At 56.2% G+C, this 18,431-nt stretch overlaps 1 protein-coding gene across 1 annotated transcript; it reads left to right on the forward strand.

Annotated features, from left to right (window-relative positions):
- The first annotated feature begins 229 nt into the window (after nt 1-229).
- Nucleotides 230-17,687, forward strand: IDH2 (isocitrate dehydrogenase (NADP(+)) 2). Its single transcript, XM_030317370.1, is given in 22 exon segments — nt 230-420; nt 10,492-10,583; nt 10,688-10,714; nt 10,717-10,854; nt 11,461; nt 12,427-12,455; nt 12,457-12,588; nt 12,681-12,693; nt 12,696-12,792; nt 12,794-12,821; nt 13,505-13,550; nt 13,553-13,641; nt 13,816-13,849; nt 13,852-13,941; nt 13,944-13,963; nt 15,804-15,893; nt 15,895-15,918; nt 16,091-16,151; nt 16,154-16,187; nt 16,277-16,293; nt 16,296-16,368; nt 16,767-17,687. Coding segments are annotated over 22 exon segments (1,335 nt in total). The 5' UTR covers nt 230-305; the 3' UTR covers nt 16,852-17,687.
- The last annotated feature ends 744 nt before the right edge of the window (nt 17,688-18,431 follow it).

Consider the following 18,431-nt stretch of genomic DNA (forward strand, 5'->3'; position numbering starts at 1 on the left):
TGCGCGTCTCCCCCGCCTCTGCCCGGCAGTTCGGCGGGGCTTGCGCGCGGCGCCAATGGCAGCGCGGGCTGCGCGCTGGGGCGGGGTCGGCCTGCGCGGGGGCCTCCCGAGGGGTCCGGCTCGGCCCCGGCCCCTCCTCCTCCCGGCGAGGCCCAATCGGGTGGCGGCCCCCCGGCAGCCCCGCCCCGCCCCTGCCCGCGCCCGGGCGCCTGGAGGGCCTTGGCAGCCCGCCGCCAGGCAGCGGGAGCAGCACCGGCGCTCGGATCTCGCCCGCCGCGGGTCGGTTCGCTCGCCTGCTCGGCGGGATGGCTGGCTACCTGCGGGTCGTACGCTCGCTCTGCAGGGCCTCCGGCTCCGGGCCGGCCTGGGCGCCGGCAGCCCCGACAGGCCCGAACTTGCAGGAGCAGCCGCGGCGCCACTGTGAGTGCCACGAGGAGGGGTCCGGGCGGGGCGCGCGCCGGCACCGCGACGTGGCGGCCTCCCGGGCGGGGGCCGGGGAGCGCGACTCGGGGCGATCGCGGGCCGGGGACGGCGGGGTTGGCACACAAAAGACCGGGGGGGGGGGCGGGATTGAAGGCGGTGGCAGCGGTGGCCCGGGAGCTGCTGGTCCTGCGGCCCTGCGCGTGGCGGGGATTACCGGCTGCTCCGAGCCCCCCAGCTATTCCGTGGCGGGTGCTTGGGGGTGTCCCGGGCCAGGAGGGTGTCCTGCGCGCCCTGCGCCCCGGGAGGGGCCAGGCCAGCGAGTAGGGGGCTGGAGCGCCAGGCCCGGTCTCCCCGTGCGAGGGAGGGTCTCGGCGCGGTCCCTGCTCAGACAAAGGCGGGGAGACGGCCTCCACTTCCCTTTCCTTTTCAGCCGGGCGCGCTGTAAATCCCTCTCGCTGTCAGGCCCGCGTCAGCTATTTTTGGAGCCTTTTACGCGACAGCTGGAGGAGCGTGCTTTTGATTTTCCCTTGTGTTTGGACACCCCCACCCCTCCCGTCGCACTTAAGTCTCCATCCTGGAGCCTCTCCTTGGCCTGACCTGGCGTTTTCTCTGCCAGCGGTTCTACGCTGCTCCGCCGGCCCCACTCACCGACTGCCAGACTGGGTGATTGGGCAGCTGCTCCCAAAATGTCACTTTCCCCCCACTAGTTACTCATGCTTCCTGTGGTGCCCTTAGCACCCTGCCTTAGGAAAGAAGACAGTCGGGTCATAATAAGCAGGATTAACCTGAACCCCCATTACCCTCGCAGGCTGCCCTCTGTGGCATGTGGCCTGCACCGTGGCTCTCCATTGCCAGCGACAAAAGGCAGGGAGAATGTAGGGTCCCTTGGCCCGTGTGTCTTGCTGTTGCCACGGAAACCCCTTTCCTGACTGGCCTGGAACCCCTTGGAGTGAGCCAGACAGTGAGGAAGAGGGATTGGGGCCCAGGCAGCCTGGCCTTACTGTTCCGGTAGGTAATCTTTAACTAGTGTGGGAGCAGCTGACCAGAATTGGGGAGGGGAAGGTGGGGGCTGGAGCGTGGGCTCCAGCCCCCACCTCTCCTGCCAAGGAGAAAGGGACATTTCTGCTTTTGTACTTCTGGGATTTGTCTTGTAAGTGGTTAGCCTGCAACTCCAGGGTTCCAAGTGCCCCCAAGGCCCCAAACCACCCTCTAGCAAAACAGCGTGAGAGTAAAGATATTTTCTCCCTTCTGTGCCCCTGCATTGATGGTAAAAAAAAAAAAAGAAAGTTCTTTAGCTGTAGGTCCTTCCAGAAGTTCCCAAGCTGGTTGGGTTATTAATGGGGAGAAGGCTTAGTGTTTGAGTTGGACATGAGACTTACAGCTGTGGCCTCTTCGAGCTTGTCACCCGGCAACACCACCGGAGACAGAATATTTGGCATTTCCCCTTGATGACAAGGAACGGATACGTTTTCTTTTGGCTAAAACACTCTGTGTCTTTGCTGCTTGGTAACTCCCCGGCTCCATAGTTTGCATTTCCTAGGCCTCCAGCGACGGCTGGTGGCGGTTCTGATGAGCCCGACGTCCTGGAGGGGAGGGTGGGCTGTGCCCAAGCCTCACTGTGAGAACGACTTATCTGGCCTTCCTTAGCTTCACTCCTTGCCTGGCAACTTCTTACTTTTCCTCACACTGCCTCTTCACTTTACACATCTTGGTGACTTGCCTGCACTCTCAGATTCAAGGGCAGATTATTATTTAATGATTGTTGAAAGTTCTGGAGGCCCGCCTGGGGAGTTATTATGTGTTCCTCCCCGAGGCTTGTTTCAACTGCATCAGATAAGAACAGGGCTGCCCCATCAGAGGTGTTTTGGGTGGTCATGTTTAGGCCTGGAACGTTTGGAGAAGTCTCTGGAAGCCTGGGACCCGCCCCCAGGTGCTCCAGTTGAGCTGGGAGCCTCTGGCACTGGTTCCGTTCAGGGCATGAGGTGCTGGAAACTGCCTTCTGGTTATTGGAAGCCGGGCTCTTGTGACCTGCCCTGGAGTTGACACTTGTGTACACTTTTAAAATGCCAGTGGAGGGGCGCCTGTGTGCTCAGTCGTTTAAGCATCTGACTCTTGATCGTGGCTCAGGTCATGATCTCACGGTTCGTGGGATCGAGCCCCGTATCAGGCTCTGCACTGACAACTCGGAGCCTGGAGCCTGCTCGGATTCTGTGTCTCCCTCTCAGCTCCCCGCCCCTCGCTCACTCTCAAAAATAAACATTAAAAAAAAAACCAGTATAATTGTGATCTTCTCAGGGCAAGTTGCCCATTGCCTGGCAGAGACCCCTGTCCCATACCATACATCTGTGCTGGTCTGGTGCAATCTGATGGTAAGAACTCAGTGGCCTCTATGTGACAGTGCATCCCAGGGGCACATTTCATCCCAACAGGAGTGGGGGCAGGGCAGCCCTTACTATAGACCAAATAGACTGTACTTGACATTCATCTGTGACTTCAACAACTGTCGTGCTTCTGCTGTGTGCCAGGCACGTGAAGTGCTGGGACAGAGCCAGGAGTAAGAGGCAAAGATTTCTGCCCGTGTGGAGCTTAAATGCTAATGTGGGGGACTGTTAGTAAAAAGGTAGAAGTTGGCTAGCATGGCATTTGGAGAACAAAGAGGCCAGGAAGGTGTGCGTGGAGGTTTGGAACTTGGGGGGGGGGCAGGAAGCACAGAAAGACCTCCTTGAAGAGTCACCGAAGGAACAAAGGAAACAGGCCATTTGGTTATGGCCAACAGGTGCCAAGGCCGTGATGAAGGAGTGTCTGATGGAGGAGAGGAATGTGTGATGGAGGAGTGCGTGATGGAGGAGTGTCTGAAGGAGGAGCGCCTGACAGAGGAGTGCCTGATGGAGGAGCGTCTGATGGAGGGTGGTGGAGAGTGTGTGATGGAGGAGTGTCTGATGGAGGAGTGCGTGATGGAGGAGTGTCTGATGGAGGAGTGCGTGATGGAGGAGTATCTGATGGAGGAGTGCGTGATGGAGGAGTGTCTGATGGAGGAGTGCCTGATGGAAGAGTGTCTGATGGAGGAGAGGAGTGTCTGATGGAGGAGTGTCTGATGGAGGAGTGCGTGATGGAGGAGTATCTGATGGAGGAGAGGAGTGTCTGATGGAGGAATGTGTGATGGAGGAACGTCTGATGGAAGAGAGGAGTGTGTGATGGAGGAGTGTCTGATGGAGGAGTGCGTGATGGAGGAGTATCTGATGGAGGAGAGGAGTGTCTGATGGAGGATGCGTGATGGAGGAGTGCCTGATGGAGGAGTGCCTGCTGAGGAGTGTCTAATGGAGGAGTGTCTGATGGAGGAGAGAGTATTGTGATGGAGGATGTGCCTGATGGAGGAGTGCGTGATGGAGGATGCCTGATGGAGGAGTGTCTGATGGAGGAGTGTGATGTCAGAATGTGTGATGGGGAGTGTCTGATGAAGGGTTAGTGATGGAGGAGAGCCTGATGGAGGAGCGTTCTGTGGAGGAGTGTCTGATGGAGGAGTACACCTTTGCTTGTTGGGAGAAGCATAGAGGGAAGAGTCCTGAGCCAGGCAGAGGTCAGGGGAAGGGGGTCAGTGACAGATGGGTCAAGCGTTGTGGGGACCACACATTTTGTGAGGACTTTGGCCTTTACTCTGACTGAAAAGGGAAGTTTTGCAAGGGTTGAGAAGGGTATTGTGGCCTGATTTACATTTTTTTAAAGCTCTTTTAATCTTTAAATTATTTTTATTATATGTTTATTTTTGAGAGAGACAGAGACAGAGGGTGAGTAGGGAGGGGCAGAGAGAGAGGGAGACACAGAATGCGAAGCCGGCTCCAGGCTCTGAGCTGTCAGCACAGAGCCCCACATGGGGCTTGAACCCACAGACTGAGAGATCTGAGCCGAGTCATGCTCAACTAACTGAGCCACCCAGGAGCCATCCCCGCCGCCCCCCTCCCCCATTTACATTTAACAGGCGCATTCTGGCTTCAGGGTCCTGGTGGGAGGGTGTAGTCATACTCTGGCAAGGTTATTGGCCCTGGGGGTGGTAAGAAGTGGTTGGATTCTGGAGGCATTTTGAAGGAAGAGCCAATAGGATGTTTCAATGGTTGGCACGCGCGTGTGAGGGAATGGGGAGGAGTGAAGGATGACCCCAAGGAAATCTCTTCCAGATTTGCTGCCCTGCCTTCTTGAGCTCCCAGGAACTGGGGGCTTCTCCCCACAATGCTGCTGGGCCACGCCGGCTTGGCAGCTTCTTGGCCGACAGCCAGGGCAGGCGTGTGGTTACGCACTTATTCTTGGGGGTGGCCATCTTGGGAGGGACCTTAGCCTTGAGTTTGGAGCAGCGGGCCAATCCTGAAACAGGCGGCCGGGTTTTGAAATCCTTACTTGGTGTTGGGTGCTCTGAATCCCAGACCCGGGAGGAGAGTTGGCCTCCCGGACTCCCTGTGGACTGGTGTAACTCCATCCCACACTCTGGCCAAGAGGCCAGTGTGCAACATGTCATCCGAAAATGTCACGGTGGCTGTCCCTTGAAGCTTTCAGGGAGACCCCCGTGCTGTTCCTTGGGTTTCAGATTGTTCGTCATCTCTTGTCACCCAGAGAGGGGTGGACAATGGGGTGGCTCGCCGTATTGGGCTGAACCACACACAAGGTCTCCCACTCTGATGCCTTGGGGCCTGGTCCTCTGGAGGGTACGCGATAGGCCTGGAATCTTTGTGTAAAATCTCCTGGGTTGCTTTTGTTTGAGTGGTTCAGATTAAGATTTTTAAGCGTTTATTTTATATTTGAGAGGAGAGACAGAGTGCTAGCAGGGGAGGGGCAGAGGGAGAGCCGGAGACAGAATCTGAAGCAGCCTCCAGGCTCTGAGCTGTCAGCACAGAGCCCGATGCGGGCTCGAACTCCGGACCCGCGAGATCACGACCTGAGCCGAAGCGGGTCGCTTGGCTGACTCAGCCACCCAGGTGCACCCCTTGACTGATTTAGATTTTAAAAACTTAAAAAACCGTTATTTCTTATTCTTATTGTGGTAAAAATACCGCATAACACAAATTTCCTGTCCTAGCCATTTTGAAGTGTGCCATTCGGTAGTGTTAAGTACTTTCTCACTGTTGGCAAACCAACCCCCAGAGCTTCAGCATCTTGCAAAACTGAAACATCTGTATGTACCGTTAAACAACAGCTCCCATTCCCTCCTCCCCCGGCCGCTGGCAACTACCATCATACTTTCTGTTTCTGTGAATTTGACTGCTTTTAGGTACCGCATGTAAGGAGAATCAGACGTAGTTTTCTTTTTGCGACTGGCTTGCTCTTCACATACTGTCCTCAAGGTTTATCCCTGCCGGAGCTGTGGCTTGTGTCCGCATCTTGCTAATTTTTAAGGCTGATATTCCATTCTATGTGTATACCCACGTAAAAAATATCCCACTTAAAATGTATTGACTTTCTGGGTAGGTACGGGAATTGTGCAAAGCTTGGGCGATATGGTTATGAATTCCCTGCCTATTTATCACTGCTTCTCATTTATTTTAAGAGTTCAGAAATGTTCATCGTCGCTGGATTGAAAGTGTGTGGGGAAGTGTGGCCGTGTTGCTTATATAAGTATGCCACAGTAGAGGTCTGCCGGCCGTCCCAAGGGCAACTGTTTTGTGGAATTTGAGACGAAAGAATGAGCAGCAAACGCTACTGAGGAAGGTCCAGATCCATCGCTCTTGCTCACAATGGCGGCACTTCCTTTTTCAATTTCTGAGCAAGCACATCCACATTTAAGTGGCGGGGAGCCCAGTCTGGGAGAAGCTCGAAATCGTGAACTCGTTTAACCTTTTGGAGGGACGTTTTTCTTAGCCGTCCTGGATCCGTTTCCAGAGTCCTGTTCTCTCGAAGGCTCATACCACATTTCTGTTTTTCCCTTCGTTCCTTGAGGGACACTGGAGTTGTTTCCACCTCTTGCCTATTGTGAGTAATTCTGCTGTGGACGTGGGTGTACAGATACTTCTTTGAGACCCTGTTTTACTTATTTTGGATAGATATCCAGAAGTGGGATGGCCGAACAATATGGCGGTTCCATCTTTGATTTTTTGAGGAAGCACCACACCCGCCTTCCGTAGCAGCTGCCGCACTGTCCATTCTCACCAGCTGTGCACAAGGGTTCCAGCTTCTCCACATGCTCACCAACACTTGTTGTTTTCGGCTTGGGGTTTTGGGTTTGTTTTGGTTTTGTTGGCAGCCGTCCTTGTGGGTGTGAGGTGGTATCTCATTGTGATTTTTTAAATTTTTTTTTTCTTCAATGTTTTATTTATTTTTGGGACAGAGAGAGACAGAGCATGAACGGGGGAGGGGCAGAGAGAGAGAGGGAGACACAGAATCGGAAACAGGCCTCCAGGACTCCGCAGCCATCAGCCCCGAGCTGACGCGGGGCTCAAACTCACGGACCGCGAGATCGTGACCTGGCTGAAAGTCGGACGCATAACCGACTGCGCCACCCAGGCGCCCCTCATTGTGATTTTTGATTTGCATTTCCCTGACGATGAGTGCTGTGGACAACTTTTCATACGCTTATTGGTCTTTTATGTATCGGTTTTTGGAGAGATGTCGATTCAAGTCCTTGCCCATTTATTAATTGGTTTTTGTGGTTGTTGTGTTGTTGAAATCGCCTGATTTAAACCTTGGTCACCAATGCATATGGTTTTTTTTTAATTTTTATTTTTTTAATGTTTTTATTTATTTTTGAGACAGAGAGAAGACAGGGCATGAGCGGGGGGCGGGGGGGCAGAGACAGAGGGAGACACAGAGGCGAAGCAGGCTCCAGGCTCCGAGCTGTCAGCACAGATTCTGACCTGGGTCTCGAACTCACGAACTGGGAGATCATGACCTGAACTGAAGTCAGGGGCTTAACCGACGGAGCCACCCACAGCGCCCCTGAATATGCTTTTTTAAAATCGCTGCGCGAGCCAATCAGGAGTCTCTGCTGCTTTGGCTTCCGTGCCCCCCACGCCCCCCGGTTCTGGGAAGGGCCCTTTCAAGGAGGCTGTGCTCCTGACTTTGATAACTGGGCTGCTTGCTCTCTCTCCGTTGTCTGTAGGTTTTCCCTTTCATACTCACTCCTTTAGGCCAGGAACTATTATATTTTTTGGTGTTTCAGGAAGAGGTGCTTACACCTGGTTGTAAATAAGTGGGCCCTGTGGTCTCTGAGGGTTTGACACCTGCAGGCACCACAGGGAGGGCTGCCTGCTATGATCGTGACATTGAACTCCCAGATGAGCAGGTGTGGAGCCCACAGCCCACAGGCTGCTGGGTCTGAAGCCCAAAACTGGAGTGGAGCCCATCGAGGCAGAAAACCTTTAAGACTGGGCCACAAATGAATTCTCCTTAGGGATTATGATTAAGGTAGCTTCAGTACATTAAAACAACCTTGATTAGCTCGCATGACATTAACTCATAGGAGATGCTCTAAAAACTAAGCTAGCTTGGGGCACCCGGGTGGCTCAGTTGGTTAAGCGTCCTACTGTTGATTTCAACTCAGGTCATGGTCCTCACGGTTTCTTGAGTTTGAGGCCCCGCATCGGGCTTGGCACCGAATCTCCTTGGCGTGGAACCTGCTTCGGATTCTCTGTCTCCCTCTCTCTCCTGCCCCTCCCCTGCTCATGCTCTGTCTCTCTCAAAAGATAAACATTGAAAAAAAAAATTAAAACAAAACGAAGCTAGCTCTTCAGTGGGCCCAGTAGACTTTCTGCAAGTCCTAAAGCCCTTTCCACTCGGCTTCCAGCCCGGAAAGGTGAAGGAATTCTGTGGCTTGGGTCCAAAGCCCCTGTGCCTCCTGGAAAGGGGGGGCGGAGAGGTGCCGGCTGAGCTCACCTTGTCCTCCAGGGAATGGAATGTTTGGAGTCTGTGTTTGCCTTCTGCTTCTCCATACGTGACCCCCGAGGGTGTCCAGAGGCCACACTGGGGCCAGAGACCTGGGATCAGGCCTGACATTGACACAGAGCCACGCTTCCTGGGTCTCATTTGTCTTCCTAAATAACCTCCAAGATTCCTTTTAGATTAAGAAAAGAGAAAACAAAAAAACCTGTTTGCACATCTTTGGGAGACTATTTTAGATTAAAAAAAAATCTGCGCACATGTTTGGATAGTGAATCATTTCGCTGCACATAATTCACCTTTTTCTTAGTGGGTTGGGGATGTCAGCACGAGTCATGGCTATGGTGCGTGTTGTAGGGCAGTGATATGTGGGGGATCTGTTGGGTTTGGTCACTTCTGTTTTAAAATTTTTAATGTTTATTTACTTTTGAGAGAGGAGAGAGAGGGGGAAAGAACATGTGCGCGCGTGTGCGTGAGCGTGGGGGTGGGGGGGGAGGTAGAGAGAGAGGGAGACAGAATCGCGAGCCGGCTCCAGGCTCCGAGCTGTCAGCACAGAGCCCGATGCGGAGCTCGAACCCATGAACTGAGAAATCGCGACCTGAGCTGAAGTCAGACGCTTAACCGACTGAGCCATCCAGGCGCCCCAGTCGCTTCTGTTGTAACGTGCTTAGGCGGTCATGCTTTTTCAGTGTCAGGGCCTGCTTTTCGTAGACGTCCGTCCCTTGCCGTCCACCTAGCAGATGTCGCTTCTTCTGACCGTTGGTGTTTTTAAGTGAACATCCTAATCCTTCTTCTGATTCGCCGTCTCGTGTCTGGTGAGGCAGAAGATCCACGACGATGACATCTGTAAGGATTGTGCGTAACCTAAGAGTAAATGGGCCCTAAGCGAGGGCGGAGGGGGCTCTGCTGGGGACAGAGCCCAGTCAGTTCTCAGCTGTCTCACTCCGGCCCGGGTGTCAGCGGTGAGCGAGCCTTCTGATGGTCGAGGCCCGGCTGTAGGTTTTGCACCTGTCTTGTTGCCCTCCTACTCTGCAGGGGCTGTTTCTTCCCAGGCCGTGGGTACCTCCGTGCTACAGGCTAAGGTTCAACAAGTCTCAGCTCAAGGTAGCCTGCGCTGATTTAATTGGATGGGTCATTTTCTTGAGTTTGCTCGGGAGTTCACTTCCCAGGACTGCTGTTTTTCTCATGAGTCAGACTTTCCTTGAAGAGCCTCCCCCGCCCGGCTCCTGTCCTCCTCCACTGTCGCTTTGGACCTTTGATGCTTCTCCGGCAGGACTGGCCAGCCTGCCAGCTTGGATCAAGGGTTCGGAGTCCTCATTCTGGGTGCCCTAAGCCTCTGCTTGCCACTGAGCAAGTGGGAATCCTGGTAGCTCTGTTGTCCTCAAGCTGTGTCATCTTTGGCAGGAAGCTGGCAAACTCTCCGAGCCTCAGTTGCACCACATTAAAAAAATAATTTTTTAAACGTTTATTTATTTTGAGAGACAGAGACCAGAGCACAAGCAGGGAGGGGCAGAGAGGGAGAGGGAGGCACAGACTCCGAAGCAGGCTCCAGGCTCTGAACTGTCGGCGCAGAGCCCGACACGGGGCTCCAGCCCACGAGCCGTGAGATCGTGATCTGAGCCGAAGTCAGACGCGGAACCGACTGAGCCACCCAGGCGCACCCAAAGTGGAGATAGCCATATTCCCTTTGGGAGTGGTTTGAGGATGAACCGGAATCACCGCAAAGGGGGTAGGGGACCACGTCAGGCGCAGAGGAGGTGCGAGTGCAGTTTCCGTCCCACTTGATTTAGTCGGCTCTTGTAACAAGGTTACGAGGAAACTCACAGGATCGCTGGGGTTGGCCACAGCGCCTGCCCTCGGAACTGGGGTGGCGACAGCCTGTAGGCATTCCCTCCCCTGCCTGCTCCCGGACAGGTGGCCCTGCTTGGCTCTGGACCTCTGGCTCTTGGGCTCCTCTGCCTTCAGATTCCGGCCACCATCTTTCAGTCCTAGCTGGCCATCCTCGTGGGGGGTCCGGGTCCCCCCCCTCCCTACCCCCCAGGCGGCCCGCCCGGGAGCTGGTCCTGCCGAGGGGGAGTGAGTGTGGGTAACCGAGCCCTGGCTGACACTGCCCTCCTGGGTGAAGGGCAGGTCCGCGGGGGAGGAGAGGAGCTCCGCCCAGAACGCCCCCCCTCCCCCAGAGGTATGATGCGCCGTGTTGCCCGGTCCTAGATGCCGACAAGAGGATCAAGGTGGCGAAGCCGGTGGTGGAGATGGACGGCGATGAGATGACCCGGATCATTTGGCAGTTCATCAAGGAGAAGGTAGTTCCCTCCCAAAGTGGGCGTTCAGCCCCCGCGCAGGCCCCCTCGAGCCCCCGAGTCACAGTCATCTGGGCTGATGCCTTGCCCTGGTCATCTGTTTCTAGCTCATCCTGCCGCACGTGGATGTCCAGCCTCCAAGTATTTCGACCTGGGGCTCCCAAACCGGACCAGACCAACGACCAGGTCACCGTAGACCTCCGCACTGGCCACCCAGAAGTACAGTGTGGCTGTGAAGTGCGCCACCATCACCCCCGATGAGGCCCGTGGGAAGGTGTGAGGGTGCGGAGGCGGGTGGGCTGGGGCGCAGGGGGCCGCGACACGAACCCCGTCTCCATGCGACTTCGCGGGAGGCGTTTGGGGCCGTGGGGTTTCCTGCAGAGGAGGCTGGGAGGGCCGGTGAGGGGCTGGCACCCACGTGGGGTGTGGCAGGGCGGAATCCAGGCCCGTGGCGTTGCTGCTGTCCTCGCGCGGCTCTGGCCAGCACCGGTAGGTGTCGTGGGCCACGGACACGTTGCTGAAGCCGTCAGAGGAAGGGCAGCCTCCTCGGGCGCCCCTCTCGCCTCCTGGGCTGTCCTGCAGGCAGGTTCACAGAGACACCACCTCGGGGCCACCTCTGGCCAGCGGAGTGCCGCGTGTCAGCTTGTATCTTTCAGAGCTGCAGCGGGCTCTAGGGAGCGTCGCTAGTGTCTTGCCGCTGTCTTGGCCTTGCGGGTCTGTCCCCTGCCCCCTGCGGCCGCGGAGGGGTCTCAGAGAGGTGCGCTCACCAGGCTTGGACCGGCTGGCCGGTCCCTGCTTCTGGGGAGCACTTTTGAGAGTTTCCCGAAACAATGGCACCAGTACGGGGATAAAGGGGCCACGTTTGGAAAATTCGAGAAAGGGTCGTTCAGGGGTGTGCAGAGCTCTTTCTCTCTGCCTGCGTCCTACGGCACGAGGGAGCTGGAAGGAAGCATTCGAAGCACATTTCCAAACACTCCAGACCTTCTTCCGTCTTTCGGGTTTGTACCTGACCCTGGGACATCGGGATCATTTAAGTGCTAAGCTCTTCTTTGTGGGGTTTCTTTTCATTTCTCCTGAACCCTGGGATTTCTGTACCCCTGTTTTATGGAGAAGGGAAGTAGAGAGCCAACAGTCCTGGTAACGTGGGCTGGACTCCACGGTTTGTGGCAGTACTGAGGCCTGCCCTCTGGTCTTCTGGCCTCTGTCCAGCGAGACGCCATACTGCCAGACTTCGTCAGACCGAGCTACGTCCACGCATGACGCGGGAATAATACACTAGCTGCAGGAGCCCCGATGTGCCAGGCGCTGTTCTAGGCGCTTTCCATAGAGGTTTATTTAATCCCGACAGCAACCCAAGATGCGAGGTATTTTTATCAGTAATTTCATTTTATAGCTCAGGTTAACTCACTGGCATAAAACTCACAGTTACAGGTGGCGGAGCTGGACCTTGAACCCAAGAAATCTGATCCCAGAGGGGCGCCTGGGTGGCTCAGTCGGTTGAGTGTCCGACTTTGGCTCAGGTCATGATCTCACAGTTATGGGTCGAGCCCGCGTCGGGCTCTGTGCTAACCACTCGGAGCCTGGAGCCTTCGGATTCCGTGTCTCCCTCTCTCTCTGCCCGTCCCCTGCTTGCCCTCTGTCTCTCTGTCTCTCTCTAAAAATAAATAAACATTAAAAAAAAATAAAAAAGAAAGAAGTATGGTCCCAGAGCCCACATACTTACATTTTAGACCTTCCCCAGGGTGATTTTTAGGGCTCCCATCTGGCTGCGTTCTTGCTAAGGGTTTCAGATTTTGGGTTGGAAGGTGGGGGCTGCAGTGGGGTCCCTTCACCTCTGTCCTCCTAGAATTCAAGCTGAAGAAGATGTGGAAGAGTCCCCAACGGAACCATCCGAAACATCCTTGGGGGGACCGTCTTCCGGGAACCCATCATCTGCAAAAACATCCCACGCCTCGTCCCCGGCTGGACCAAGCCCATCACCATTGGCAGGCACGCCATGGGCGACCAGGTTGGCCACGGCAGGAGGCGGGACTCGGCTCTTTCCCGGCCTGGGCCCCTCGCTCGGAACCCCTGGCCCGAGCCGTGCTCTTGTCTCTGCAGTACAAGGCCACAGACTTGTGGTCGACCGGGCCGGCACGTTCAAGATCGTCTTCTCCCCGAAGGATGGCAGTGGCGCTAAGGAGTGGGAAGTGTTCAATTTCCCTGCCGCGGCGTGGGATGGGCATGTACAACACGGATGAGGTGAGGCCCTGGCGGGTGGCTCCTGCGTTCCCTCCTCCCTCTGGGGCCGCTTCGGGTTGGTGATGCTCACTACTCCCGCGTCAGTGGCTTGAGGAAGGTCCGAGGCCCGTGAGCCAATGCATCTTGGCTGTGTTTCGGGGGGGACCAGTGCATCTTGGCTATGTTTCGGGGGGACCTGCTGTGGACCTGGTGTGGAGTGAGGCTGTAAGACAGACCCCCCGCTTAGCCAGATGCCCCCGCACTCACTCCCCGACACACCTCTGGGGGCGTGTTATTGTCTGGACTCTTGGCTTAAGCGAGCTGGATAAGCAGTCTTTTCCCCTCCCCGTCTCTTGGCTTTCGTTCTTCTTCTGCGGTTGGCCTCATTCTCAGGCTGTGAGGAAGTGACCACCGGCAGCTCCAGGCTTACCCCTGCCGACTTGGTTACCCTGTCAGAAAAGAGCCTCTTTTGCTCCTGTTCCAGTGAAAGTTCCAGGCCTGGGTCACATGACCCTCTCTGAGCCAGTCACGGAGGGCTCAGAGGGATAGGCTGGGACACACCGTCAACTCTAGAGACAGGCAGGTGGGGCTGGGGGAAGTTAGCTTTACCCCGGCCATACGGCCTAAGACCTGGGGAGCCCAGGGAGGGCTGGTAGCCCGCAGGCCGGCCGGGCCCCACGCCAGGGACCTCTCTCCCCCCGCAGTCCATCTCGGGTTTTGCGCACAGCTGCTTCCAGTACGCCATCCAGAAGAATGGCCGCTGTACATGAGCACCAAGAACACCATCCTGAAAGCCTACGACGGGCGCTTCAAGGACATCTTCCAGGAAATCTTTGACAAGGTAACAGCCTCTCCCTTTATTCCTTCCCAGGATCCCAAGCCCTTCTCCTCCTGTCCCCCCGGGTCCCTGTCCTACGGGGTGGCCCCGTCCCAGTGCTTTTGGCTCGGCTCGAGGAGAGATCCTCAACCTGTCAGCCTCCCGCCCTCTCCCCACAACAGGCCCTTTTGCTCCCAGGCACTATAAGACCGACTTCGCAAGAATAAGATCTGGTAGAGCACCGGCTCATTGATGACATGGTGGCTCAGGTCCTCAAGTCTTCAGGCGGCTTCGTGTGGGCCTGCAAGAACTATGATGGAGACGTGCATCGGACATCCTGGCCCAGGTATGCTGGGAGCACCTGTTCCCCAAGGGGTGGAATCGTCGGTCTTCTCCGGCTGGGGGCATTTTCAGACCCCCTTCGTAGAAAATGTGTCCCAGCGTGGCATCAGGACTGGGGCCGGCCGCCTCATTGCAGGTTCCCCGTGGACAGCAGGGGGCAGGAGCTCGCCGCATCTGAGGGAGGAAGGGTCACAAGTTAGGTTTTGGACTGGTGTAGTACTAAGGCTGCTGTTACAGAAAAAGGAGAACCTAGGAATTCAAGTTCTAAGGGGCCAGGTGCGTCAGCTGTGACGGTTGTTCCTGTCCACGAAGCCAAGCGACTGTGCCCCCAGGTTTGGGCCAGGGTTGGCTCCAGTAGAAAAATGGTTTTGAGCACAACCGGGTACTTGTCGAATTACAGAGAATTCGTTTTGCACAGTCAACCTGTTGGCTGTAGGAGAATACTGGGGAAGATGGCAGAGCCCCAAGCCCTGGACGCCTCTAAGAGATATTCAGATTGCAACATACAGCACGGACGAGACCCTTAGAGAAGTAGCCGTAAGAATAGCCTGATTGTGCCCGGCTGGCTCAGTCGGAAGAGCAGGCAACTCTTGATCTCAGGGATTGTGGTTTCCTGCCTCAAGTTGGGTGTAGAGATCACGTAAGAAATAAAATCTCAGGGCGCCTGGGTGGCTCAGTTGGTTAAGTGCCTGACTCTTGATTTCATTCTCAGGTTATGATCTCACAGTCGTGGGATCGAGCCCTGCGTCTGGCTCCACGCTGGGCCTGGAGCCTGCTGGAGATTCTCTCTCTCTGCCCCTCTCCTACTTGCGTGCACTCTCTCTCTCAAAGAATAGAAATAGAATAGAAATAGAAATAGAATTCTAAAAGTAAAATCTTAAAAAAAGAAAAGAAGAAATAGCCCAGTGTGTTGGGCACAAGAGCAGCGCCCACAAGAGTAGGAGTAGACAACGTTTAGAGCAGAGAGCGGAAGAGGAAAGAAGGGTACGTGAGATGGTTTGAGGTCTAGCTCCCGAGAAGGACAGGTGGACGCCCCGCCCCGGGGTTGCAAGGAGAATGCATAAGAATTCCTGATGTTTCATAAAACCTTGGCCTTTATTTCATTAAGTGTGGGTAGTGGTCCTCTACTAGAACAATCCTATCTCGGATGGAAGGATGAGAAGCCATAGCAGACGAGAGAGGCATGAAAGTTGCCCTTAAGTAAACAGGAATGGGTGAGTGCGAAGGTCCAGGAAAACATGGAGAAGGACCCCTTCCCGTGTCTCAGCAGCAGAACTTCTCAGACAACGAATTTTCCTGGAGAAGTTTTCGCCTTTTTTTTTTCTTGGGACTTAACACAGTTCTTATTTTGGTGCCGTGGGGTGCTTTTGAAGCCAGGAGACCTTGACATAGAAAAGGTTGACATCTGGATTTGGGAGAATTTGGAAATAAAGTCACAAAGCTTTACAGTAGCCTGCGAGAGAGGCACACAGAGGGATCGTTGTGATGTAGCTGGTGGCAGGCTTTCTGCTTTCTTCTGCGTGAACGAACCGTGCGGTTGCGAGCCAGGCTGGGTGGGCAGAAGTCCTGGGGTCTTGGGCTCTGGGGGCCCCAGGCTCTGGGAACCCAGATGTATGTTAATAGGCTTGATGATAGCCACCTTTGAACGCCCCCCTGCCCTGTGCTGGGCTCTAGAGACCCACGACAAGGGTGGGCAAAGCCCGAAACAGTGGCTGTCCTCCTGGGTGCCGTTGGGGTCACGAGCTGAGGGGGTCTCCTCCAGCAGAAGGGCAGGGGGACTCAACCCCGGTGGTCCTGAGGAGGGTGGGTGCCGGCACCGAATGGAGGGTCTTTCCGCTCTTCAGGCTTTGGGCTCCCTCGGCCTGAGTGACGTCTGTGCTGGTCTGCCAGATGGGAAGACCATCGAGGCTGAGGCCGCTCATGGGACGGTCACACCGCCATTATAGGGAGCACCAGAAGGTGAGTGTAGGGACCGTGGTCGCATGCCCATCTGTCCCGGGGGCTCAGAACCCACTGGCTCTGAGGGCTGGGGGGATGGGACTGACCCGTCAGCCTACGGTGGGCGGTCGCATCCGGGTGGCCCCCTTGTCGGCCGGTTCGGCTCCCGACCCCCTACGACCCCCGCCCCCAGGGCCGGCCTACCAGCACCAACCCCATCGCCAGCATCTTTGCCTGGACGCGTGGCCTGGAGCACCGGGGAAGCTGGATGGGAACCAGGACCTCGTCAGGTGAGCGGAGAGGGAGGGGCCTGAGCTGGCCCAGGGCAGCTTCTGGGCAGGCTCTGTATCGGGGCCTCACTCTGGCCCGTCCCCTGCAGGTTTGCACAGACCCTGGAGAGGTGTGTGTCCAGACGGTGGAGAGCGGAGCCATGACCAAGGACCTGGCGGGCTGCATCCATGGCCTCAGCAAGTGCGTGGCTGGTGGCAGAGGGAGGGGCCTGGCCTTCTGGGACCTTCTTCCCTGGGTGGGAAGAAGCCAGAGCTCCCTCTTAGAGGCACCTCCCCCCCTCCTCATCCTCAGGTCAGCTTAGCTGCCAAGGGCCTGGGGTGGGCCAGGTCCAAGCCCTGAGACCCTGTGAGTTTGCCCCCATCCCCGAGGCTAGGGGCTCAGAGCCTTGCCGTCCCCGTCTGTACAAAATGTCTGAAGTTGTGTGGCCCTTTGGCGACGGGCCCTAGGCAACCTTTGACGCGCAGCCTGGGCGTGCCACGCCCCACGGGCACGGGAGGCAGCTCTCGGTGCCCAAGTTCAGGCTCTGCCCGGACCAGGCTGGAGAGCCGCGCCTCACGTGAACGGTGTTCTCTCGGCAGCGTGAAGCTGAACGAGCACTTCCTGAACACCTCGGACTTCCTGGACACCATCAAGAACAACCTGGACAAGGCCCTGGGCCAGTAGTGGGCGCGGGGCGCGGCCCGCAGCGGGCGGGCCGGGGTGGGGGGGCAGCGGGCCGCGGCTGAGCCTCCCGGCCCCTCTCAGGAGGCCTTTCTAGGGTTTTTTATAAGCAAGATGTTTTTAAGAATATCTGTGTGTTTCCCCTCATGGTGATGTGAGGCAGGAACAGCGTGTTTTACCTCAGCCAGTCAGTGAGTTTTGCATACTGTAATTTATATTGCCCTTGGAACACATGGTGCCATATTTAGCTACTAAAAAGCTCTTCACAAAACCGTCCGCTGTGTTTGTGCCCGAGGGAGGAGGCAGCCCGGCCCGGGGCCCCAGAGAAAGAGGCCCTCAAAGGGCCGGGGGATTCCACCCACGTCCCAGGCCTCCATTCACAGGGGCCACGGTGAGGCGAGGGGGCCGGGCAGCAGTGTGAGTGTCCTGAATTCTACAGGAGCCGCCCGGCCAGCCGCTGGGCCTGTGGTGTGCAGGCCTGAAATTACCAAACACGATCCGGTTCCTATATGCTGATCTCCACTTGGGGATTGTTACCACTTCCTGGTAGATTCTGGTTACGTTGCCATTGATTCATTGATTTTTTTTTGCTTTGTTTTAACCTCCTAAAAATCTTGAGACCTCTTTATTTACCCTTTGCTTGGTCCTCAGAATGGGTTCCACACAGCGGTGGCTTCACGGCCCTCTGCACGGCTGCCTGCGGCTCGGGGCTGGGACTGTGAATGGAGGTCCCTTGTAGTCTAGGCCCATCGGGTCCCTAACTTGGGTTCCTCCTCGCCATTCTTTGGCAAAACCAGAAAAGTAAGATGGAAAGTTGCAGTAAAGCAAAACAGATCCAACTTGAAGGGCTATCTTTTCATGCAGGGAATATATTCTACTTTTGGGGTCTCAATGCCCGGCGGGGCGGGGGGAAGAGTTGTGCCATTTTCACCTGATCTAACAGATACTTGGCGACCCAAAGTCCATTTCCCCAGTTTCCAGGGTTGGGGGGGGGGAGACTCTCATGGCTCTTGAAACTGGGCAGCTGGGACCTCGGTAGCTCGGATGTGTTCTAACCGCCCCTCACCCTGGTGGCCTCCGTGTATTTGAAGGACCGCGCGTCTGCATTAATCATACTCAACTCCCAGGGCTGTGGGAAGAAAGCTGGTGTGCTGGCTCTGCTTAAGGGCCCAACTCCTGGGGCAAAGCTCAAGGTTTCCGGCCCCTTCTTGCCCGTCAGTAGGAAGGGCTGGCAGCCTCGGAGGCGCAGTCTGGCGTCGTGAGCTGGCTTCTGTCCTGGTACCCTGTCGGTGGGTCAAGAGGAGAAGCGGCTTTTCTCTGCAAGTGGTGGGAATTCTGGGGCCTTGGCCGCAGCCCTCCTCTCTTGGGCTTGGAGCGGCTCCCCGTAGGCGCCTGGCCCTGCAGGTGGCCATTCCAATGCCAAGGATGGTCTGAAGGATGGTCTGCTTTCTTCCCCCTCCTCGGAGAGCAAGCGACGGATGCCCTGCTGTGTGGGGCAGGGCAGCTTTGTTGGGAGTTCCTTCTGGGGAGGGGTGAGGACCAAGTCCCCAAGAACCACGGGAAGAAGCACTCACAGTCACCTC

Source organism: Lynx canadensis, chromosome B3 (genome assembly GCF_007474595.2).
Source record: "Lynx canadensis isolate LIC74 chromosome B3, mLynCan4.pri.v2, whole genome shotgun sequence".
Lineage (NCBI taxonomy): Eukaryota > Metazoa > Chordata > Mammalia > Carnivora > Felidae > Lynx > Lynx canadensis.